The 19,159-nt window shown below is 46.7% G+C and overlaps 1 protein-coding gene across 2 annotated transcripts in view; it reads left to right on the top strand.

The window, feature by feature from the left end:
- The window catches only part of ston2 (stonin 2), a 40,117-nt gene extending 23,080 nt beyond the window's left edge, over nucleotides 1-17,037 (top strand). Inside the window, exons 1-4 of one of the 2 annotated variants that reach the window (XM_076300331.1) lie at nucleotides 5,994-6,370; nucleotides 7,040-8,917; nucleotides 11,991-12,193; nucleotides 15,454-17,037. In XM_076300331.1, the coding sequence (XP_076156446.1) occupies nucleotides 7,075-8,917; nucleotides 11,991-12,193; nucleotides 15,454-15,531 (2,124 nt within the window). In that variant the 5' untranslated portion in view covers nucleotides 5,994-6,370; nucleotides 7,040-7,074 and the 3' untranslated portion in view covers nucleotides 15,532-17,037. Of the gene's footprint in view, nucleotides 1-5,993; nucleotides 6,371-7,039; nucleotides 8,918-11,990; nucleotides 12,194-15,453 lie in introns of those variants that run through there. The other variant, XM_076300330.1, reaches the window with a different exon arrangement.
- Nucleotides 17,038-19,159: the final 2,122 nt, after the last annotated feature.

The raw sequence follows: 19,159 nt of genomic DNA, 5'->3' as shown, positions 1-19,159 counted from the left end.
GTAAACACAGACACAGCTACGTTGAAGCCTGCAGTCATGTCACTGATGTAATGGCAGTCCACTCGGCTTACTGGTTTTCGAGAATGTTGCACTTCTGTTTGTCATTGTGCACGAAACTTCACGCCAATAAATCATCAGAAATATTGCTGGCTTGCGTCTACAAGCGCCCTCTTTACGTTCGTCCTATTGCCTGTTAGTTGTTTGTGGATTGGTCTATATTTGGCGTTGAAAATGGAAACGTCTTTAGACATAAAAAATCGATTTTACAATCGATTCAATGAACACTTATGTCTCAAAAATCGAACAGGATTTTTTCACAAAAGTGACAGCCCTAGTATTGTGTTAGTATTGTGTCAATGAGGTATTGTGTCAGTATTGGGTCAGTAATGTGTCAGTATTGGGTCAGTGAGGTATTGTGTCAGTACTGTGTCAGTATTGTGTTAGTATTTTGTCAATGAGGTATTGTGTCAGTATTGTGTCAGTATTTGGGTCAGTGGTCTTCAGGGTAGATTGTCTCAGTGTGAGTGAGAGGCCTTTTGGGGTTTCCAGTAGCTGTGGGGTTAATGCATCGCTTCCTTTTTAATGACCCTTGATCCCTGATCCCTACTAAAGCATCCCACCCTCCCAACCCCTGAGACCTCCACCTGTGGCCTTCAGTCAGCACAGCGTGCCGGCCAGTTTCACCACACGCAGCACTAATGCAAGCAGCTGTGCTTTCCCAGAGCCGCAATGGCCACCTCTGCCCTTTCCTCTCCCCTGGGGCTGGGCAGGAGAGACCCAGTCATCAGTCCAGACATATCAGCCTCTGGAGAGGGATGGGAGCTGTGAGGGATTGATGGTCTGGTGTGTGTGTGTGTGTGTATTGTGTGTACAGATTACAGAATCTGTAACAGTAATAGTTGGCTCACGACCAGAGAAATTGGTGGAGCTACCAGTCATTCAAGTTCAGTCAAACACAGTTTTATATTTGTTTTGTATTTGTACCAATACCTGCTGCACACACAGATCCGCCGCCTGGACACACTGTGTTCTGGTTTATCTCCACAAAGTGTGGTGCTCGTAAGAGGTGCTCGTGTTCTGGTTTATCTCCACAAGGTGGTGCTCGTAAGAGGTGCTCGTGTTCTGGTTTATCTCCACAAGGTGATACTCGTATGAGGTGCTCGTGTAAACCCCTCTATTTGTCAGTGTTGTTTTCTCTCAGCGAATGGCAGGCGTCGCTGTGGCGCCAGTTAGTCAGCTCATTAGCCTGGCATGAGTGACAAGCAGGTTGGGATTCCGCAGAACGGCAGCATGGATTGCAATACAGTACGCTGCTAAGTGAGCAAACAGTAATTTTGCATAGGTACAGAGAAAGCTCAGATGGAGAGCTGAATGAGACAACTAGGAAATGATCATGTCAAAGAAGCCAACCACACTCAATGCACACAATAGAGTGTCAAGACTTGCTTTTAATGTCAGGACATGTTGCCTAAACTATACGCATGAATATTTAAAAATGAGCATGTTTATTCACTATTCAGCTATGAACCAACATGCACATTTTTATGCTCACTATGGTCTTTTCAACACAATCCACCAGTGTTGCTTCTTAACAGGCAGACTAACTGAGAACAAAATTTTGATGTGTCTGTGTGTGTGTGTGTGTGTGTGTGTGTGTGTGTGTGGTGGTGGTGGTGGTGGTGGTATGTGTGTGTGTGGGTGGGTGGTGGTGGTGGTGGTGTTGTGTGTGTGTGTGTGTGTGTTTGTGAGAAAACACCTTTCTCGGTTTCTGGGTACTGGTTTCAACCCCACCCCACACCTTCCCTCCCATTCCATGGAAAATCAGGTCAGGTGTAATCAGTATAAGTATATATACTCTTTTGATCCCGTGAGGGAAATTTGGTCTCTGCATTTATCCCAATCCGTGAATTAGTGAAACACACTCAGCACACAGTGTACACACAGTGAGGTGAAGCACACACTAATCCCGGCGCAGTGAGCTGCCTGCAACAACAACGGCGCTCGGGGAGAAGTGAGGGGTTAGGTGCCTTGCTCAAGGGCACTTCAGCCGTGCCTACTGGTCAGAGTTCGAACCGGCAACCCTCCGGTTACAAGTCCGAAGCGCTAACCAGTAGGCCACGGCTGGATGTGAATTAGGAAATGACCCTCTCCGCCGCGGAGCATAAGGGAACCCTTTAGCGTGAGCTTACAGCCGTCGGCATGCATACACACGCATGCACACTGGAGCTAAATATCCTTTCATTGGCATTTCTCCTCTTCAGGGGGACCTGGCTCCTGATTGAGGGGGGTTAAGCTGATTTGGGTCCTAAATCTGTCTGAGACCCGTTGACCCTGCTGTGTTGATTGACCACATGTTTAACCCCATTAGTAGAGGCCCCCTGCTACGCTAAGCTACGTTGTGCAGAAAGAGTGAAGGATTCCCTCATCGTGGCCCTCAGCCTCAGGCTGCGTGTATGTGTGCTTATGTGTGTGTGTGTGTGTGTGTGTGTGTGTGTGTGTGTGTGTGTGCATGCTTATGTATGTGTGTGTTCGAGTGTTTGTGCATGCTTGTGTGTGTGTGTGTGTGCGTGTGTGTGTATATGTCTCTGTCTCTGTATCTGTGTGTGTGTGTGTGTGTCTCTGTGTGTGTGTGTGTGTGTGTGTGTGTGTGTCTGTGTGTGTCTTTGTGTGTGTGTGTGTGTGTCTCTCTGTGTGTGTGTGTGTGTGTGTGTGTGTGTCTGTGTGTGTGTGTGTGTGTGTGTGTGTGTGTCTCTGTGTGTGTGTGTGTGTGTGTGTGTGTGTGTGTGTGTTAGATGGAGCCTAAGCAGTGTGTGATAGCAAGTTGGCTCAAGAAGCTGTGAGTGTGTTTTTGTCAAGGCTCCTGTCTGCCAGCCACCCACGCCATTCTTAGATGGATATGCTGGTGTTTGCAGAGTAATCTCTCTCTGAGCAGTCTCTGCCTATCTGCCAGGGGAGAGGGGGGGATGGAGAGAGAGACAGAGAGAGAGAGAAGCATCGTAGAAGACAGACAGAGAGGGAAAGAGAGAGAGAGAGAGAGGTAAGAAGTGTAGAAGATAGAAAGAAAGAGAGAGAGAGAAGTGTAGGAGATAGAGAAACAGAGAGGAAGAGAGAGAAAGAGAGAGAGAAGGGTAGAGATAGAGAGAGAGGGAGGTTAAGACAAAGAAGAGACAGAAAGATACAGAACATGAGATATGAAAATAGACGGATAAACAGATAATGGGAGAAAGGTGAGACAGCAAAATACCTGCTGAACTGCTGAAACTGAACTGCTGAAAACACCTGTGATTGCAGTCTTTGATTTTAGTTGTGCATATGTGTACAAAATAATTATTTTGTATTCAGGATCTTTGTTCTGCTTGATGAATAAAGTTAGCCAGAGGCCACTCCTTATATTCCTCAACACTGAACCCAGTCAAATGGATACATGGACTCCATCCAGTGTAGGGGGCTATTAAATTGTTATCATTTGTTGGTCCAAGAACTCTGATGGCAATAATGACAAAATTACTGCCTTTCATGATAGCTCCAGAGTTCCAAGTGTTAATCATTCATCAAAGGGCATGTGTCATCCCTGTGTTTGGTGAAGGTGTGGCTAATATGCAAAGGGCGTTGTGTCGAGTGTTACCTACCTGCCTGAGGACTGGCCTCTTTCCTGTAACTACGGCGATCCGACCGGCAGTCAGACAGGCACCTACACGCCTCTCCTGAAGTATGTAGGCAGCAGCAAGGCTGGCGGTCACGTGGACGCTAACCGCTAATGCTAACGCCACGGATCAGAGGCCAACACGCCACTAGATTAAGCCTTCTTACTCACGCTCCCTCTCCCTCCCTCCCTCCCTCACACACACACACACACACACACTCACACACATTCACTCACTCTCTGGCCGGTCTCCTGGCTTCTGGACCTCAGCTGTAGCTCCACTGGTGAGTTGAGTTTGTCCATGCGGGGGAGAGCTGCCCTTGGGTGCTGCTGGGGGGGGGGGGGGGGGGGGGTTGTTTTCAAAAGAGTACCTGTTGGTGCAAGTGGCCTTTTGTCAGTGGTGTCTTGCATTTTGGTGAGTGTGTGTGTGTGTGAATGTGTGAATGTGTGTGTGTGTGTGTGTGTGTGTGTGTGTGAATGTGTGTGTGTGTTTGTGTCTGTCACAGTCTGTGTGTGCTTATGTGTTTGCATGTCTGTGTCGGTGTGTGTGTGTGTGTGGCTATGTTAGTGTATGTGTTCGTCTTTGTGTGTGTGTGCGTGTGTGTGTGTGTGTGTGTTTTCTATACTGTATAATGGGTTTATGCATCAGTAGGTCAGGTTTGTTTTACAATGCTTTAAACACCAGCAGGCACACTCAAACACACACATACACACCTAGCTTGTGATACTGTGAGGGTTGTGTCAGGGTTGTGTGTGTGTGTGTGTGTGTGTGTCTCTCTCTGTGTATGTGTGTATGTGTGTGATACTGTGAGGGTTGTGTCAGGGCTCCTGTGCCTTATTCCAACCTTAAACGGGACCTGGCTACCTTTGCCATAGTGTCACATAATGGATCATTGAGTCCATGTAGCTCTTTGAAGGTTGTGCTCATAGGTCAACGTAAGGTACAGGGGGTTCTAATACACTACTACATCCAACGCTAAGCTCCCTCCCAACTGTCAAACTAATTCTACAAAGTGGAACACGAGAGGCATCTAGAGAGAGGAGAGGGAGAGACTGTGGAGTAGAGAGAAATTAGAAACGTGTCTGTGTGTGTGTGTGTGTGTGTGTGTGTTTGAGAGTGAGGTTTTACAGGCTTTCTCCTCTGTATGGTACTGCTGATTAAGTTCCTTGTGGCCAGGCTTGGTTGTAATTCATTGTTGCCGTGGCGAGAATGCTCCGATAAGCCAGCGCTTAGCAACAGTCACTTGCTTTTCACGGGGTGCTCAGCCTTCAGCTCTCTCGTTGTAAAGATCCCCATTCCTTACCCACAAGCTCCAGCCAAACACGACTTCTGTCAGAGTCAAAGGTGAACCTTTCAAACTTTTCAAGCGCTCCTGTGTTCCCTTCCTCTGAAAGAGATATTGACAGGTTTCTCCCTTTTTGGGAAATTCAACCCCCCCTCCCCCCACCCCACCCCCTCGTCCATTTTGGTTAGGTTTCGTCCTGCAACGTGAGGAAACTTGTTGTGGACGTACCTTTGACAGTCTGTGGGTTTTACATGATGTGTTTACCCCTCCAGGCCTTTGGTGGTCAAGGACACTCTTCCTAGTCTCCCCTACTCAGTCTTGTTACGGGAAACACAACAGCAGCTGTCTAGTGATATAGTGTAGCAGATACAGAGGAACTTTGTACTCAATAGAACAAGTATAAACATATTAGCAAAAATCTTTTATGTTTTGTTTGGAAAGTGCGAGATTCTCCCCAGATGTCACCTGCCATTGCACAGATGGTGTTGGTTTAGGTTCAGTTATATCAAGTGCACCGTCAGAGGCAGTGTGGCATTCTTTGCAGCCTGTGCTGTGTTCAGTCTTGCACATATTGACTGCAGCACACCTAAGAAGATACCGTTAATCTTCAGCCTTAGTGAAGCACTAATTGCAAATCCCAACTGTAACTGTAACCTAGTTTTTCTTTGAAAAGAAAACACTTAACTGCATGTTCCAGTCAAAATGCAGTGGTTGTATTTTAGTATATTTATCTATAGTATGAATTTAATGTTTTGATATGTGTTTATATGTATTCAGAGAGCAGCTGGTCTCATTGCACACTGTGTAACTCTGCTGTTGTTAGTTTGTCACAGTGTGTGTGTCTGGTTCTATGTAGAGAGGAAGAAGTTCATTTTAATTCCTTACTTCTTCAGTAGCAGAAGTGGGTTTGAGGTAGAGAGTCCTGGTGCCTAGCAACAGGTGAACCCCCCCCCCCCTCCCTTGTCTGCAATTTGGCTGCAGGCAGATGCTTACAGAGTAGTGGCATAAAAAGGGAGACCGAGTTTCGCTGCATCTGAGACCAGACAAAGGCACAAGGACTCACATAGAAGGCGATTGATGTTTGCATTTCGGGCTTTGTTTGGCTCTGACGGCGTTCAGACCTTGGGATTTGTCCGGAGTGTACTTTTCTAACACCTTTTGTTTCAGCCAGTGGATTGTTGTGGATTGTTTTAGGTCAACCTGAAACAAAAGAAACTCTGGGATACAAAGGGAGCTTTGGAAAAAGGGCCGTTTTTCCACTTGACATGTTGACAAACAAAAGAGCCTCATTAGACGAGACGGGGGAGGGAGGTTTGCTGCTGCGTCTCTCGGGAGCGGGCTGTGATTGTGTTACTCTAGCCAGGCACCGTGAGCGAGTATAGGTGCCCCCAATGCAGATTAGCTAAGGAAAAGGAGGATCTTGACTCAGCAGTTTCTTTTGGTAATGAAACCGAAATCCTGTAGACTGTGATCACATGGTACTTGGTGTGCACTGTGTGTGTGTGTGTGTGTGTGTGTGTGTGTGAGAGAGATAGAGAGAGAGAAGTAGGGAGAGTGGTGGAGGTAGCAGTGTGTGATTGTGTAAGTTTTCGGTGTGACAACCCTGTTGTTAAATGGCGATGTTTATCTCTACCCATCCTGAACTTGCTCAGGCTTGTGCGAATCACTGTCAGTAAAAGCAGTGAGTGATGTTTGGGTTTCGTGAGAATGCATGACGGCATCTTTCTCTGGAGTCTTCCTCCTTTACCCTGATTGACCTTTCTCTTCGCTCTGTCCTCGGGCTTTCGTCTCAAAACGTGTTTGTAAGACCAGTCGAAACAATAAATACGGAAGGAGAAACTCTGTGGTTGTGCGTGTGCCCAACAGTAACCACAGGAAAATGGTTCACTGCAGTGACTAAAAGACACATTTCCTTTCCTCTGAGAAAGTTGTGTGTGTGTGTGTGTGTGTGTGTGTAACCACAGAACAACTAAAAGACACAATTCCTTTGCTCTGAGAAAGTTGAGCAAGTCAAAATGCAAAACATTTACCCTCATGGCTGAAACAAGCTGAAGACCTTCTAATCTTTTCAGCTATATTTAAATAACAGGGCTTGTTTATTTGTTGGCAGGTTCATCTGTCTTCCAGGAAGATGAGGGAGTAGCCATGGATTCCTTCAACTGGACATCCAACAACAAGCACACAGACAGCCAAACAAACACCAACACCCGGTTTGCCAGCTGGGTCACCTTCGACGATGACGAGGAGCCTGTGTTCCAGCCGCCGAACCGGCCGACCCAGATGAACCTGGATAACCTGAACCGCTCGGCCCTTCAGGACTCAAACAGCAACCTGATCGTGTCTCTTGACCAGAACCAGAGAAGAGACGAGCGTCATCTTCTGGACCTGACTCCGGATGGGACCAACCCGGCCTTCGTGCTGGACAGTCCGCTGATCCACAGCCCGACGAGCTACAGCAAGAAGAACCCTTTCTTCGACGAGGAGTTCTCCAACATCCAGCCCTCCTCCATCAACCCCTTCAGCTCCTTCTTCGACCAACAGGAAGTGAAACACTCGCAGAGCAATGGCTCCTTCCTGGACAGTCCCGCGTCGCTTTCCTACAGTTCGCCGTTCTTCCAGTCCACCGACTCTGACCTGCAGGGCGAGTTCGTCTTGCTGTCGTCCGCCGTGGCTGAGTCCGGCAGCAAGGACGAGGGTCTGGGTCAAGATTCCTCCAGAGACGGCCTCGACACTCTCAGGAACCTTCATATCGCCGACCCTGACGAGTGCGGCAGTCCCACGCTGCCCGACGACTTGGCCGACGTGATGGAGGACGAGGAGGAGACGGCGTACACGCCGGGTCACATGCTCGCGCAGGACGGCTGGCCCATGCTCCTCCGCATCCCCGAGAAGAAGAACATCATGTCGTCTCGCCACTGGGGCCCCATCTTCGTCCGCCTGAGTGACTCCGGGACCCTCAAGTTCTTCTACGAGAAGGGCCTGGAGAAGCCGTTCAAGGTGTTCCAGCTGACCGCTAACCACGAGCTGTCCGAACACAAGCTGCAGAACTACGATGAAAACGGACGCGTGCACACCCTCAGCATTGACCACGTGGTGTACAAGGAGAAGCGCAAGATCCAGCCCAAGGTGTCGGTGGTGCACCTACCCTTTAGGGAACAGCTGGTGAAACTGGGGACCAAGAACTACGAGGACTTCCTGAGTTTCAGACACGCACTGCAGGAGCGACTAGTGGGGCTGACCACAGATGCGGGTCCTCCGAGCACGCCCGTCAGCTACTCAGACGAGGAAGTGGCGGTGGAGGTCCAAGACGAGTTCTACGGGGTGGTGGCCAAAGGGGACTGCCGGATATTGGAGCATCTGGTTCTGACCCGGGTCAACATGCTGGTCTTCGTGTCCGGTTCCCCGGCCTGCCGCTTGGGGCTCAACGACGTGCTGGTGAAGGGCAAGGAGGTGGTGTCGAGGCACGACATCATCCCCAACACCACAACGCGCTGGATACGCGTCCGAGATTGCCAACTACATCAGTCCGTCGACCAGCAGGACTTCACCCAGTCACGTGCCATAGCGTTCAACCCTCCGATCGGGCGGCGCTTCGAACTGTTGCGTTTTCGCACGGCGTTCGCCGAGAAGACGCTGCCCTTCACGGTGCGGACGGTAGCCAGCGTCCGGGGCGCCGAGGTGGAGCTGCAGTCGTGGCTGGTGATGTCCACCGGCTTCTCCTCCAACCGGGACCCGCTCACGTTAATCCCGTGTGAGAACGTCATGATCCGCTACCCCATCCCCGATCTCTGGGCCAAGAATTTCCGCAGGGAGAGCGTGACGGGGGAGAAGTCTCTCAAGGCCCGCTTCAACAAAGGAGCCAGCTTCGGGTCCACCAGCACATCGGGCTCAGAACCGGCCATGCGAGTTACCTTGGGAACTGCCAAGTATGAGCAGGCCTTCTCTTCAGTGGTATGGAGGATCAGTCGTCTGCCGGACAAAAACTCAGGTATGACATCCCAGCCTGTTTACCTGTTTATCGAGCAATCGGTACTCCTTAGCACATCATTGGGAAGCTGTAGGATAGTGCATTTCTCTGACTTTTTCAGCATTGCAACAGACTGTTGTAATATTGTGTAAGAGTGCTGAAATATCACCACATCAGAAAATAAAATCCCCTGCAGGGAAAATGGACACATATCACAAAGTTTGCCCATGAACTTGCTTACAGTTGTGTTTTGACCCCGCTTTCTGATTAAAAAGTCTTCAAGAGTGATTGCTTATGGGTAGTGCAGCATCAAATATTAATGGTATAGTGCTGTGTGCTGTGTTACAGTTGTGTAGGATGTGAAGTACTACTGAAGCTAGTTCTAAAGCAGTCGTATAGTATGTGAAGTACTACTGAAGCTTAGCCTGGCGGGCCATCCTATATCATTGACATGTATAGTCTGGAATCGAATCATTCACCTGCTTAATCCAAGGGGCGGGCAGAGAATTGTCTTTCAAACTGCCTAGGCATGCATAGGCCAGCGCTACGACCATATCCGTATCCGGTCGGCAAAACTGCAAATACATCCTTCTTCGAAAGGAATGACTTAAGTGCATTGTCCAACACCTCCAAAGTTGATGCCAACGCCGATTCAAACAACCGCTCTTCGTTCGCCATAGCCACCTTCCTTGTTGTTCACCGTCGCAGGATGTCGTTATCCTGTTAAGCCCGCCTTAAGACGCTCTAACGAAATAGAGCGCTGTGATTGGAGAACATCCACGGTGTTAAGCTAATAGAAATTCCTATGGTTCGATACTAGACGTACAGGCTGAGCAAATTAATTTGCCGCCGCTAGGGTGCGTCTAGATTTCTAGGCTAACTGAAGCTAGTTCTAAAGCAGTCGTAGTTTGTGAAGTACTACTGAAGCTAGTTCTAAAGCAGTCATGTACGTGAATACTGAAGCTAGTTCTAAAGCAGCCGTACTGTAGTATGTGAAGTACTACTGAAGCTAGTTCTAAAGCAGTCGTAGTTTGTGAAGTACTACTGAAGCTAGTTCTAAAGCAGTCGTACAGTATGTGAAGTACTACTGAAGCTAGTTCTAAAGCAGTCGTACTGTAGTATGTGAAGTACTACTGAAGCTAGTTCTAAAGCAGTCGTAGTTTGTGAAGTACTACTGAAGCTAGTTCTAAAGCAGTCGTGTAGGTTGTGAAGTACTACTGAAGCTAGTTCTAAAGCAGTCGTAGTATGTGAAGTACTACTGAAGCTAGTTCTAAAGCAGTCGTAGTTTGTGAAGTACTACTGAAGCTAGTTCTAAAGCAGTCGTAGTATGTGAAGTACTACTGAAGCTAGTTCTAAAGCAGTCGTGTACGTGAAGTACTACTGAAGCTAGTTCTAAAGCAATCGTATAGTATGTGAAGTACTACTGAAGCTAGTTCTAAAGCAGTCGTACTGTAGTATGTGAAGTACTACTGAAGCTAGTTCTAAAGCAGTCGTACTGTAGTATGTGAAGTACTGCTGAAGCTAGTTCTAAAGCAGTCGTGTACGTGAAGTACTACTGAAGCTAGTTCTAAAGCAGTCATGTACGTGAATACTGAAGCTAGTTCTAAAGCAGCCGTACTGTAGTATGTGAAGTACTACTGAAGCTAGTTCTAAAGCAGTCGTGTACGTGAAGTACTACTGAAGCTAGTTCTAAAGCAGTCGTGTACGTGAAGTACTACTGAAGCTAGTTCTAAAGCAGTCGTACTGTAGTATGTGAAGTACTACTGAAGCTAGTTCTAAAGCAGTCGTGTAGTATGTGAAGTACTACTGAAGCTAGTTCTAAAGCAGTTGTTTAGGATGTGAAGTACTACTGAAGCTAGTTCTAAAGCAGTCGTGTAGTATGTGAAGTACTACTGAAGCTAGTTCTAAAGCAGTGTGTTCCAGGTTTATGTAGAATGTAAAATTCCTTTAACCATCTCCTGCCTAAAAAAAGGCTTTTGTCAATAACCGGACGAGAGAGGAAATTGGCATGTGAAGGGACATCTCTCAACAAAGCTCCAGTGTAGCAATGGGATGCACACTCTTTTCTCCCCACCCGAACTCTGTGTTTGCTTTTTTGGTGCCCGGGACATGTGCAGTGATATGGAACGAGGCCTTTATCCGCGGGCCGCGCTGGGCTATTCTCCTCCCCTAGCGGCCGGCTGGTTTCACGTGGCCTGCGCTGGTATGTCTCTGTCAATGGGCAATAGCCCCGGGGCCTTTCAATATCGCATCGGCAGGGGTTTCCTGGCAACGCGTCTGATTGGCCGCACAAAGCTCTGGCTGTCAGCATTCATTAGGTCCGCCATGTAGCGCCTCACTTCTCCTTTTGTGGACACCGAGCCCCCCCCCCCCCCCCTTCCACACACACACCAAACACTACTGGGGCAATGTCGGGGGGGGGGGGGGGTCTTTCACTCTCACTCTCTCTTTTTGTCCTTTAACTGTCTATCCGTCTCTCTCTCTCTCTCTCTCTCTCTCTCTCTCTCTCTCTCTCTCTCTCTCTCTCTCTCTCTCTCTCTGTCTCTCTCTCTCTCTCTCCTATGTATCTCTATGTTGTTGTCTTATTGGACACATATGAGGTAATCTAATGGCCTTGACCTGGGAGTCAAGGGCAGTCACTATGATGGACTTATGCACTCATGCATGCTCACATGGGCATACATATACGTACAAAAAACACACACACCACACACACACACACATACACACACACCACATATATATACCCACTCAGACGTACCTGCATACACCCGCTAAACATGCAAGCACACATACTCACACTCAGACACTTTGCAGCACTTGCAGACCTTGATGTGACCTCTCGCTGACTTGTGCCCTGTGTGTATGTGTGTGTTCTGTATGTGTGTGTGTTTGTCCTCTCTGTGTGTGTGTGTGTCCTGTGTGTGTGTGTATGTGTGTGTGTGTCCTGTGTGTGTGTGTGCGTGAGTGTGTGTGTGTGTGTGTGTGTGTGTGTGTGTGTGTGTGTGTGTGTGTGCCCTGTTTGTGCGTGTGTGTGCACGTGCTTTCGTGCATGCGTGCGTGCATGCGTGCGTGTGTGTGTATTGCTGTGTAGCGCTGGGCCACCCTCACACATTCTTCTGCCACCTGGAGCTTGGCTCCGACTGGGAGGTGCCCCAGCACTTCCACTGCCAGATCGAGGTGGAGTTCGACATGCCGGCCACATGTGCCTCCAAGGCCACTGTACGCTCCCTGTCCATCGAGGACAAGCCCGACATCAAGAAGTGGATCACCTACAGGTCACACTTCTCCTACAAGGTAATGCTCTCTCTATGTATGTGTGTGTGTGTGCGTGTGTGTGTGTGTGTGTGCATGTGCATGTAGTATGTGCATATGTGCACACATGTAGTACTTGTACATAAATACATGCTTATGAGATGGCAAGTTTTTTGTTTGTGTGTGTGTGTGTGTGTGTGTGTTTGTGTGTGTGTTGGCATGCAAAACTATCATCACTCAGTAATGGCTGAAGTTGCAAAAGTGTGTTTTCAAAACAGAAGCTCTCATTTGGTTACATTAGAAGGGCCTAGTGACACTGGCATTTGGAAACAGGTCAGCACTTTTACCAAGGTCATGAACCGTGTGTGTGTGTGTGTGTGTGTGTGTGTGTGTGTGTGTGTGTGTGTGTGTGTGTATGTGTGTGTGTGTGTGTGTGTGTGTGTGTGTGTGTGTGTGTGTGTGTGTGGAATGGCTCCTCACTAAGCTGCCTCCTTCGCCAGTCCAGTGTTTTTCTCTCCACTATCTAAGCATGTCATTAAGGTGTCTCTCACTGGCCTACACATACTGTAATCAACTGTTACCACAGCCTTGGCTCAACTGACAGGGGCTGTGCATGTGTGTGTGTGTGTGTGTGTGTGTGTGTCTGTGTGTGTGTGTGTGTGTGTGTGTGTGTGTGTGTGTGTGTGTGTGTGTGTTTGTGTGTACATGCTCATATGTTCAATATGCACAGGATAGGCATGTACTGTAGGATACAATTTGAATCAATGAATCAAGTGCACCGATATCTACAAATTTTTTTACAGTATAAGGCTTAGCCGACATGAAAAAAACAAAAAGATACCCGCACACTGTTCTTTTGGCTCCCAGAGTGGTTAAATAAGATACCCGCACACTGTTCTTTAGGCTCCCAGAGTGGTTTAATACAGTAAGCTACAACGTTTCCACCAGAGGTCTTCGTCGGGTATAAAGTAGATGAGTGGGTGGGGATATAAATAGACAAAAAAGTGGGCAATGCCCCCATGTCCAGCAATCAGTCAGTCCTTCCTATTAATGCATCAGACAATAGTGAGCAAATGGCCTATACGGCCTACATCAGCCCACCAAGTGTTACATTTGCATCAATTCTATCTGTTGAATAGGTCATTATACGTCAGACTGAAAAATAAACCCAATCCCTCACATGTACAAGTGCCACATATAACAAGAAGAAAAGAGAGAACAAAGAGGAAAAGAAAAAGTAGATATGAATCCAAATACTGTAGATGTCTCCAAGTCTCCAATGTCCTGTAGCAGATGAAAGCAGTATAGCCAGTGGGTAATGTTTTAACCCATGAGCGAAGACCATATATGTGTGCTGTCTATATTTTACTCATGCACACTTTTGGTTTTGTTTGTGAGCAAGTTATTCATAGAAATGTACTAGTGGACAGAAATTTAGATGATGATATGTGGCCAACATCTGTGGCGTTCCTTTTCCAAGGTGTGATGGGGATACGTGCTGTTTTTGTAGAGATAGAGTGGGCTTTGAGAGGGAGCTGTCATTCGACTGGCGCCCTCTCCTTTAATTTAAAGCCCTTAGGTCAGTTTGAAGAAATGCCACAGATGTCGGTGCCTTGTGTTCAATGTTGACGAGTTGGGTGATGTGGTCATTGAATGATTGACATACCACAAATGGAGATATAAGCTTTGAGAAGCTCTATAAGAAGTGTGCCTTTTTCCTGTATCTTTAGACTGCGCTTGTTAGCTAGCAACACAGCGGAGGTCTCCGGTACCGTCAATAAAGCTCTCAGACTCTGAGATTTCTCACTGACTACTGACTTTGCCTGAGACTTTTGAACAAATCCAGAATTTTAGTACAACAGGCATTAACACCAAGATGCAATTTGGATACTCTTTCATAAAAAGTTATGGTGGAGCAAAGGTTGCTGTTCCTAGGCTAGCTTGCCTAGCCTATTTCTAGCTCTAGCTAATAGACAGCAACATTTGGTGCACAGGAAGACAGTTGGACTGCCACCTGCAAAGCTCTCTGACAGGGAGCTCTGATTTAGTGGAGGCCTGTCATATTCTCAGGCTGTCAATAGGAGTTACTGATATATTGTTAGTCTGGGCCTTTGGTGTGGATGCAGTAGTAATGGGTTGTTGGGCTTCATCAGGACTTGAGCCTGGAGTGGTGACATGTTGGTGACATGTTGTTGGTTAGGGACATTTGATGGGGGAGAGATCAGGCTCTAGAGTTTCCTCCTTAATCCTGGGCCAGCAAGCTTAGCCTAGCGGAAGAACAGGTGGTGGTCTAGTGTAAGTCTTCAGATGAGAGAGAGAGACAGAGAGAGAGAGAGAGAGAGAGAGAGAGAGAAAGGGCAGATTGCCTGTGGATCAGCCGGGTGTCAAACGGCTACTAGCGTGTTGATCATACTGAGCCAATTAGCCTCTTAGACATCAGGCTAGCGTCTGGACACATACAGTACGGTAGATAGAGCTGCTGCTGACTCACTTGGATCCTGGCCACACGCATCACATTTGCTCACAGCAGGTCAGGATGAAGTCCATTCCACTGGCCACTGGTTCACACATATGTTAACAGGAGAGAGCGTGAAGATGCTTAAAAAACACCTCCCATGGGGGGCTCTGTGGTGCAACAGGCTACAGCGCCCATACCATGTACGGGTCCAAGTGCCCACAGGGACCCAGGTTTGAGTCCGGCCTGCGGTCATGTCCCGATCCCACCCCATCTCTCTCTCTCCCACTCCTTCCTGTCTATCTTCACTGTCCTATCCGAATAAAGGCAAAAAGCCCAAAAAATATACTTGGAAAAAAACACCTCCCACGCAGTATGAGGAGCATCACAGTGGTTTACATGTGTGTTTGTGGGATGAGAGTGCCCTCTACTGACTGAACGTGGTAACTACAGGCACGTCGTTATCGGGGTACATTATGTAGTGTGGCAGGGGGAGGGAGCAGTTGGAGTTTTTCTAGCCACTGATATTCAGCGGCGCATCTCCCAAAACTATAGTTGCTATTTCCCATTGCCATGCCAACAAAGTTGTGTATGTCAGTTGGTTGTTCGTCCCTCTCTTCTGATTTTGATGAGATATCTAAGATAGCAGATTTTATTTCCCTTAATAATCAATTTGACAAATAAAATCATTCAGTCATTCATTCTATTTAGCCATGAGCCATATGCTTGTTCAGTTGAGTTACTTTAATTATATAAATCTGTGAATTAAAATAATATGTAAACGTAAACACAGGATAAAAGAAAAAAATCACCGGCGTAACTTTCCTTTCTAATTGCTGTCCTCCAGGTTGCCATAGAGCAGAAGGGTGAAGGTCAGTCGGGGAGCCCCGAGGGTGACCAGCCCGGGAAGTGCGCCCATCAGTGAGGGGACCGGGACGACTCGTCGTCATGGGTACGGGTCCGCCCTGCCCTCCCCCGCGGACTCGCTCGCAAGATGCACTTTGAAGACACAGGGATGTGGCGTGACCCGGGACGAACTGCTACGATACGAACTGGAGATCCATACAGGGCCAAGGCCCAGGCAGGGGCAGGCAGGGGCATGTAAGCATGGATAAACCTGGCCGGCTTGATCATCAACATGGACGCTCGAGCTTGGACACAACTCCTCAGTATCTGAGCAGCTATGAATGGTTAACGCAGGTCTTTTCTTCCCTTATGTTTTGTTTTGAGTTTTTTATTCTTATAACCCAAATGATTAGGTGAGTCTGTGGGTGGACTCGTTGGTTATACATATGAGTCTGTTTGGGTCCCTCCCTGTCCAACAGGTTTGAACATTGGAGTAGTCGGTAGATAACTCAGTATTTTGACCCGCATTTTCAGCCCACTGTGATGTATTTATGAGGTTGGCATTTGGAAAATTCAAACATTCAAGTATCAAGTATGGGTGAAAAAGTGCTCTTAATTTTAAATTTGGGGACGAGCTAGCATGGAAACAGTGATACACATGTGTTACAGTAAATAAGTATGTTTTCTTTCTGTTTTATCTGGTCTCTGGTGTTGGCTATTATCTCCTGCAAAAACTACATTACTCTTAAGCACCTTGTTTACCCATAGTCTGTGTTCTGGGTATTTATTGCTAAAACAGTGCTACAGTCATCCTGGTAAAGGACTGCAAAATAGTTGGGTCTCACTTGAATTTCAATTTTGGGAAAGCCTTAATATTTTAGTATGTAATTCTAAATTTTAACTTCTTTTAAAACACTTTTTTTTTAATTGACAAAAATCTGAAAACACTGAAATGTCACTGATTGACATGTCTATTGGAAGAAAAAAAATTGAGTGGTTACATACAAAAAGGATGCTGCTCATATTTCTGTCATCTCGTTGTTTTTGGATATAATACACCTTGAATTGACCATGTTAAAGAGCCCGGAGTGAAAAGTGATGGCGATTTAGAGAATATGAAATGGGTATTTCTGCTCGTACGTAGATGATGTTGCTACATTTCTTGTTTCACTGGGCATTTTTTAAAACTACTGAATGGCGTTTGTACTCTAAACATTGTCTGTCTCCATGTGATATTGAATGTGCATTTCTACTACTAACAGAAGAAACAGAGTTGCTCTGAATTGTGAAAAGTGTGCAAAGTGCAAGTGTCTGTACATGTCTGACTACCCTACCATCTGTATGTGTTTTTAGATATGAAAGTAATTTATGAAACAAATGTTACCCTTATGGTACCCGTATGAATTTCATTGTCACCATGTCATAAACGCCTATCTGCATCCTATAGATATTTTTCCCCCCCAGACAATGACGTAAAAATACAGCAAATCAGATTCCAGTAAACTAGCATGAACTGACTGACTCATGGTCCATAACTATCAGAACCACATGGTTTAATAATAAATATGGTGTCTTTAGCCAAGCACCCATTTGTGTTGTGTCATATTTGAAGCTCCCGCTGCACATGACGAATAGGCCTACGTGTAACAAATTAATATATGAAGTGTAATACATTTATGCATTTTTTGTTTAAAACGGAGGTGACATAGAAATAACTGGAAATGACAGAAACAACTGTTTTGACGTAATGTCAAAAACACGTAAGCTCTGTGTTGTCCAGATATCCACAGAAGTTAGCAAACAAAGCCACTAGCATTGAGCCGGCTTTCTTGTAGTACCATGTTCTACCACATGTGGCCGCTTTTTTAAGGTAGGCTCCTTTTAAATGAGTGAGCTCAGTCTAGAGAATTAAAAAAATGTTGCTTAATGTATTTTTTAGCTTCCATACTGTTGTGCACATGATGATGTGTCTTTCTATTTTGATTGCATGATGTGGGCTAATATCATGCCCTCTTCAGTGAGGATACTCATTCCATGCTCCTTTGCCACTCAAGAGAGTGTAGCAGACGAGTTGAAGATGAGCTGTTTAAGAATATGTGAGTCATATTGATATGCCTAAGCACGACTGTCCGCTACTCGTCCTCGGCGATATGAACATCCACTTAGACGCCCCAGGCTCAGCAGACTTTATGGCCCTGATCCACTCTTTTGACTTCGAAATGGTTCGCAGCCCACCTACTCACAAAGCTGGCAAAGAGCTTGATTTGATCCTCAATCGGAATTGCACCACAGACACCCTCATGGTGACGCCTCTCCATCTTTCCGACCACTTCTTCATCCGGTTCAACGTCAGCCTGATAGAAAAGCCTCAGGCTCCTCAGCCGATGGTCACGTTCCACTGCAACATCCGTAACCTGTCTCCAACGCACTTTTCCTCTGTGGTCTCCTCCAGTCTACCTCCACTCAGCACCTTCTTCTCTCTAGAGGTTAATGAGGCCACAGACTTGCTCTGCTCCACACTGAGCTTGTGTCTGGACCAACTGTGCCCTCTTACTACAAGGCCAGCTCAATCCAAAAATTCTCATCCATGGCTAAATGATACCCTCTGATCACAGCACACCAAACTCAGAGCCGCAGAGAGGAAATGGCACAAATCTAATCTAACTGATGACCTCAAAAACTACCAGACACTCCTATTCTCTTTTTCAGCCAGCATCACTGCTGCTAAGATGGCTTTCTACAATGTCAAAATCAACAGCGTTACAGACGCTCTGAAACTTTTCTCAACCTTCAAATCGCTACTCAACCCTCAGCCGCCTCCCCCTGCATCCAGCCTTACTGCGGATACCCTTCAGCAGTCAATTCTCTACATGCCCACAAGACGCGACAGACTCAGATATTGCACTCCTACAACCTCTGGCGGTTGCTGGAAAATCTTTTTCAGCTTTCGTGTCTCTCTCCGAAAGTGAGGTATCTAGACTCCTAACATGTAGCAGTCCTACCACATGCTCGTTGGACTGTATACCTACGAGCCTACTTCAGTCCATCAGGCCGACCATCTTCAAAAAACTCCCGAAGACCCAGCTCTTCAGAGAACATCTCCTCTCGTAGCACTACTTACAACTAGTCTTGCTGATCCTAGCACTTACCACCTGACTAGAACTGACACTCGACTGTGTAAAAACAGCACTCACTGATGCACTTATTCTTATTGTACTCTACCTTTTTTAAATTGTCTTAGAATTGTCTGAGAATTGCTTTAAAAAGCTTAAACTGTTTACCATGTAAGTCGCTTTGGCTAAAAATGCGTCAGCCAGATGTAACGTAATGTAATGTAATGATATATGGGTTACTTACAGTAGGTCTAGGTGAAAGCCATCCACAGTGACATGTTTGTTTTTTGAACTCATTTATTGATTCTCATGGTGATGTGATTCAACATAATGTCGTACATTGGTCTCTACTGTTTTTTTTTTTCTGTTTTATTTCCAGCAGATAATTTCTGATTTGATTTGAATTTACTGTATTTACTCATAGCCCCATATGTCCCAGTGGCTCTTGACCTTGCCACTGGCTGCAGCTGGTCATGAGGCTTGATGCCCTTAGAGATGAAATTGGCTGAAAGGGGGGTGCTGTGGTGCCACTCATACGCGTAGACACGGGAGGGCCTGGACGGGCCTAGGCCCGCCTACTTGTCAGTCTTGCCC

The sequence above is a fragment of the Alosa pseudoharengus genome, unplaced genomic scaffold, assembly GCF_046254945.1.
Source record: "Alosa pseudoharengus isolate Yale_2024_CS ecotype anadromous, Long Island Sound unplaced genomic scaffold, YU_APseudo_1.1 YU_APseudo_1.1_scf_22, whole genome shotgun sequence".
NCBI lineage: Eukaryota > Metazoa > Chordata > Actinopteri > Clupeiformes > Clupeidae > Alosa > Alosa pseudoharengus.
Note: the sequence above shows the minus strand (reverse complement) of the source record. Positions and strands in the feature narration are given on the sequence as shown.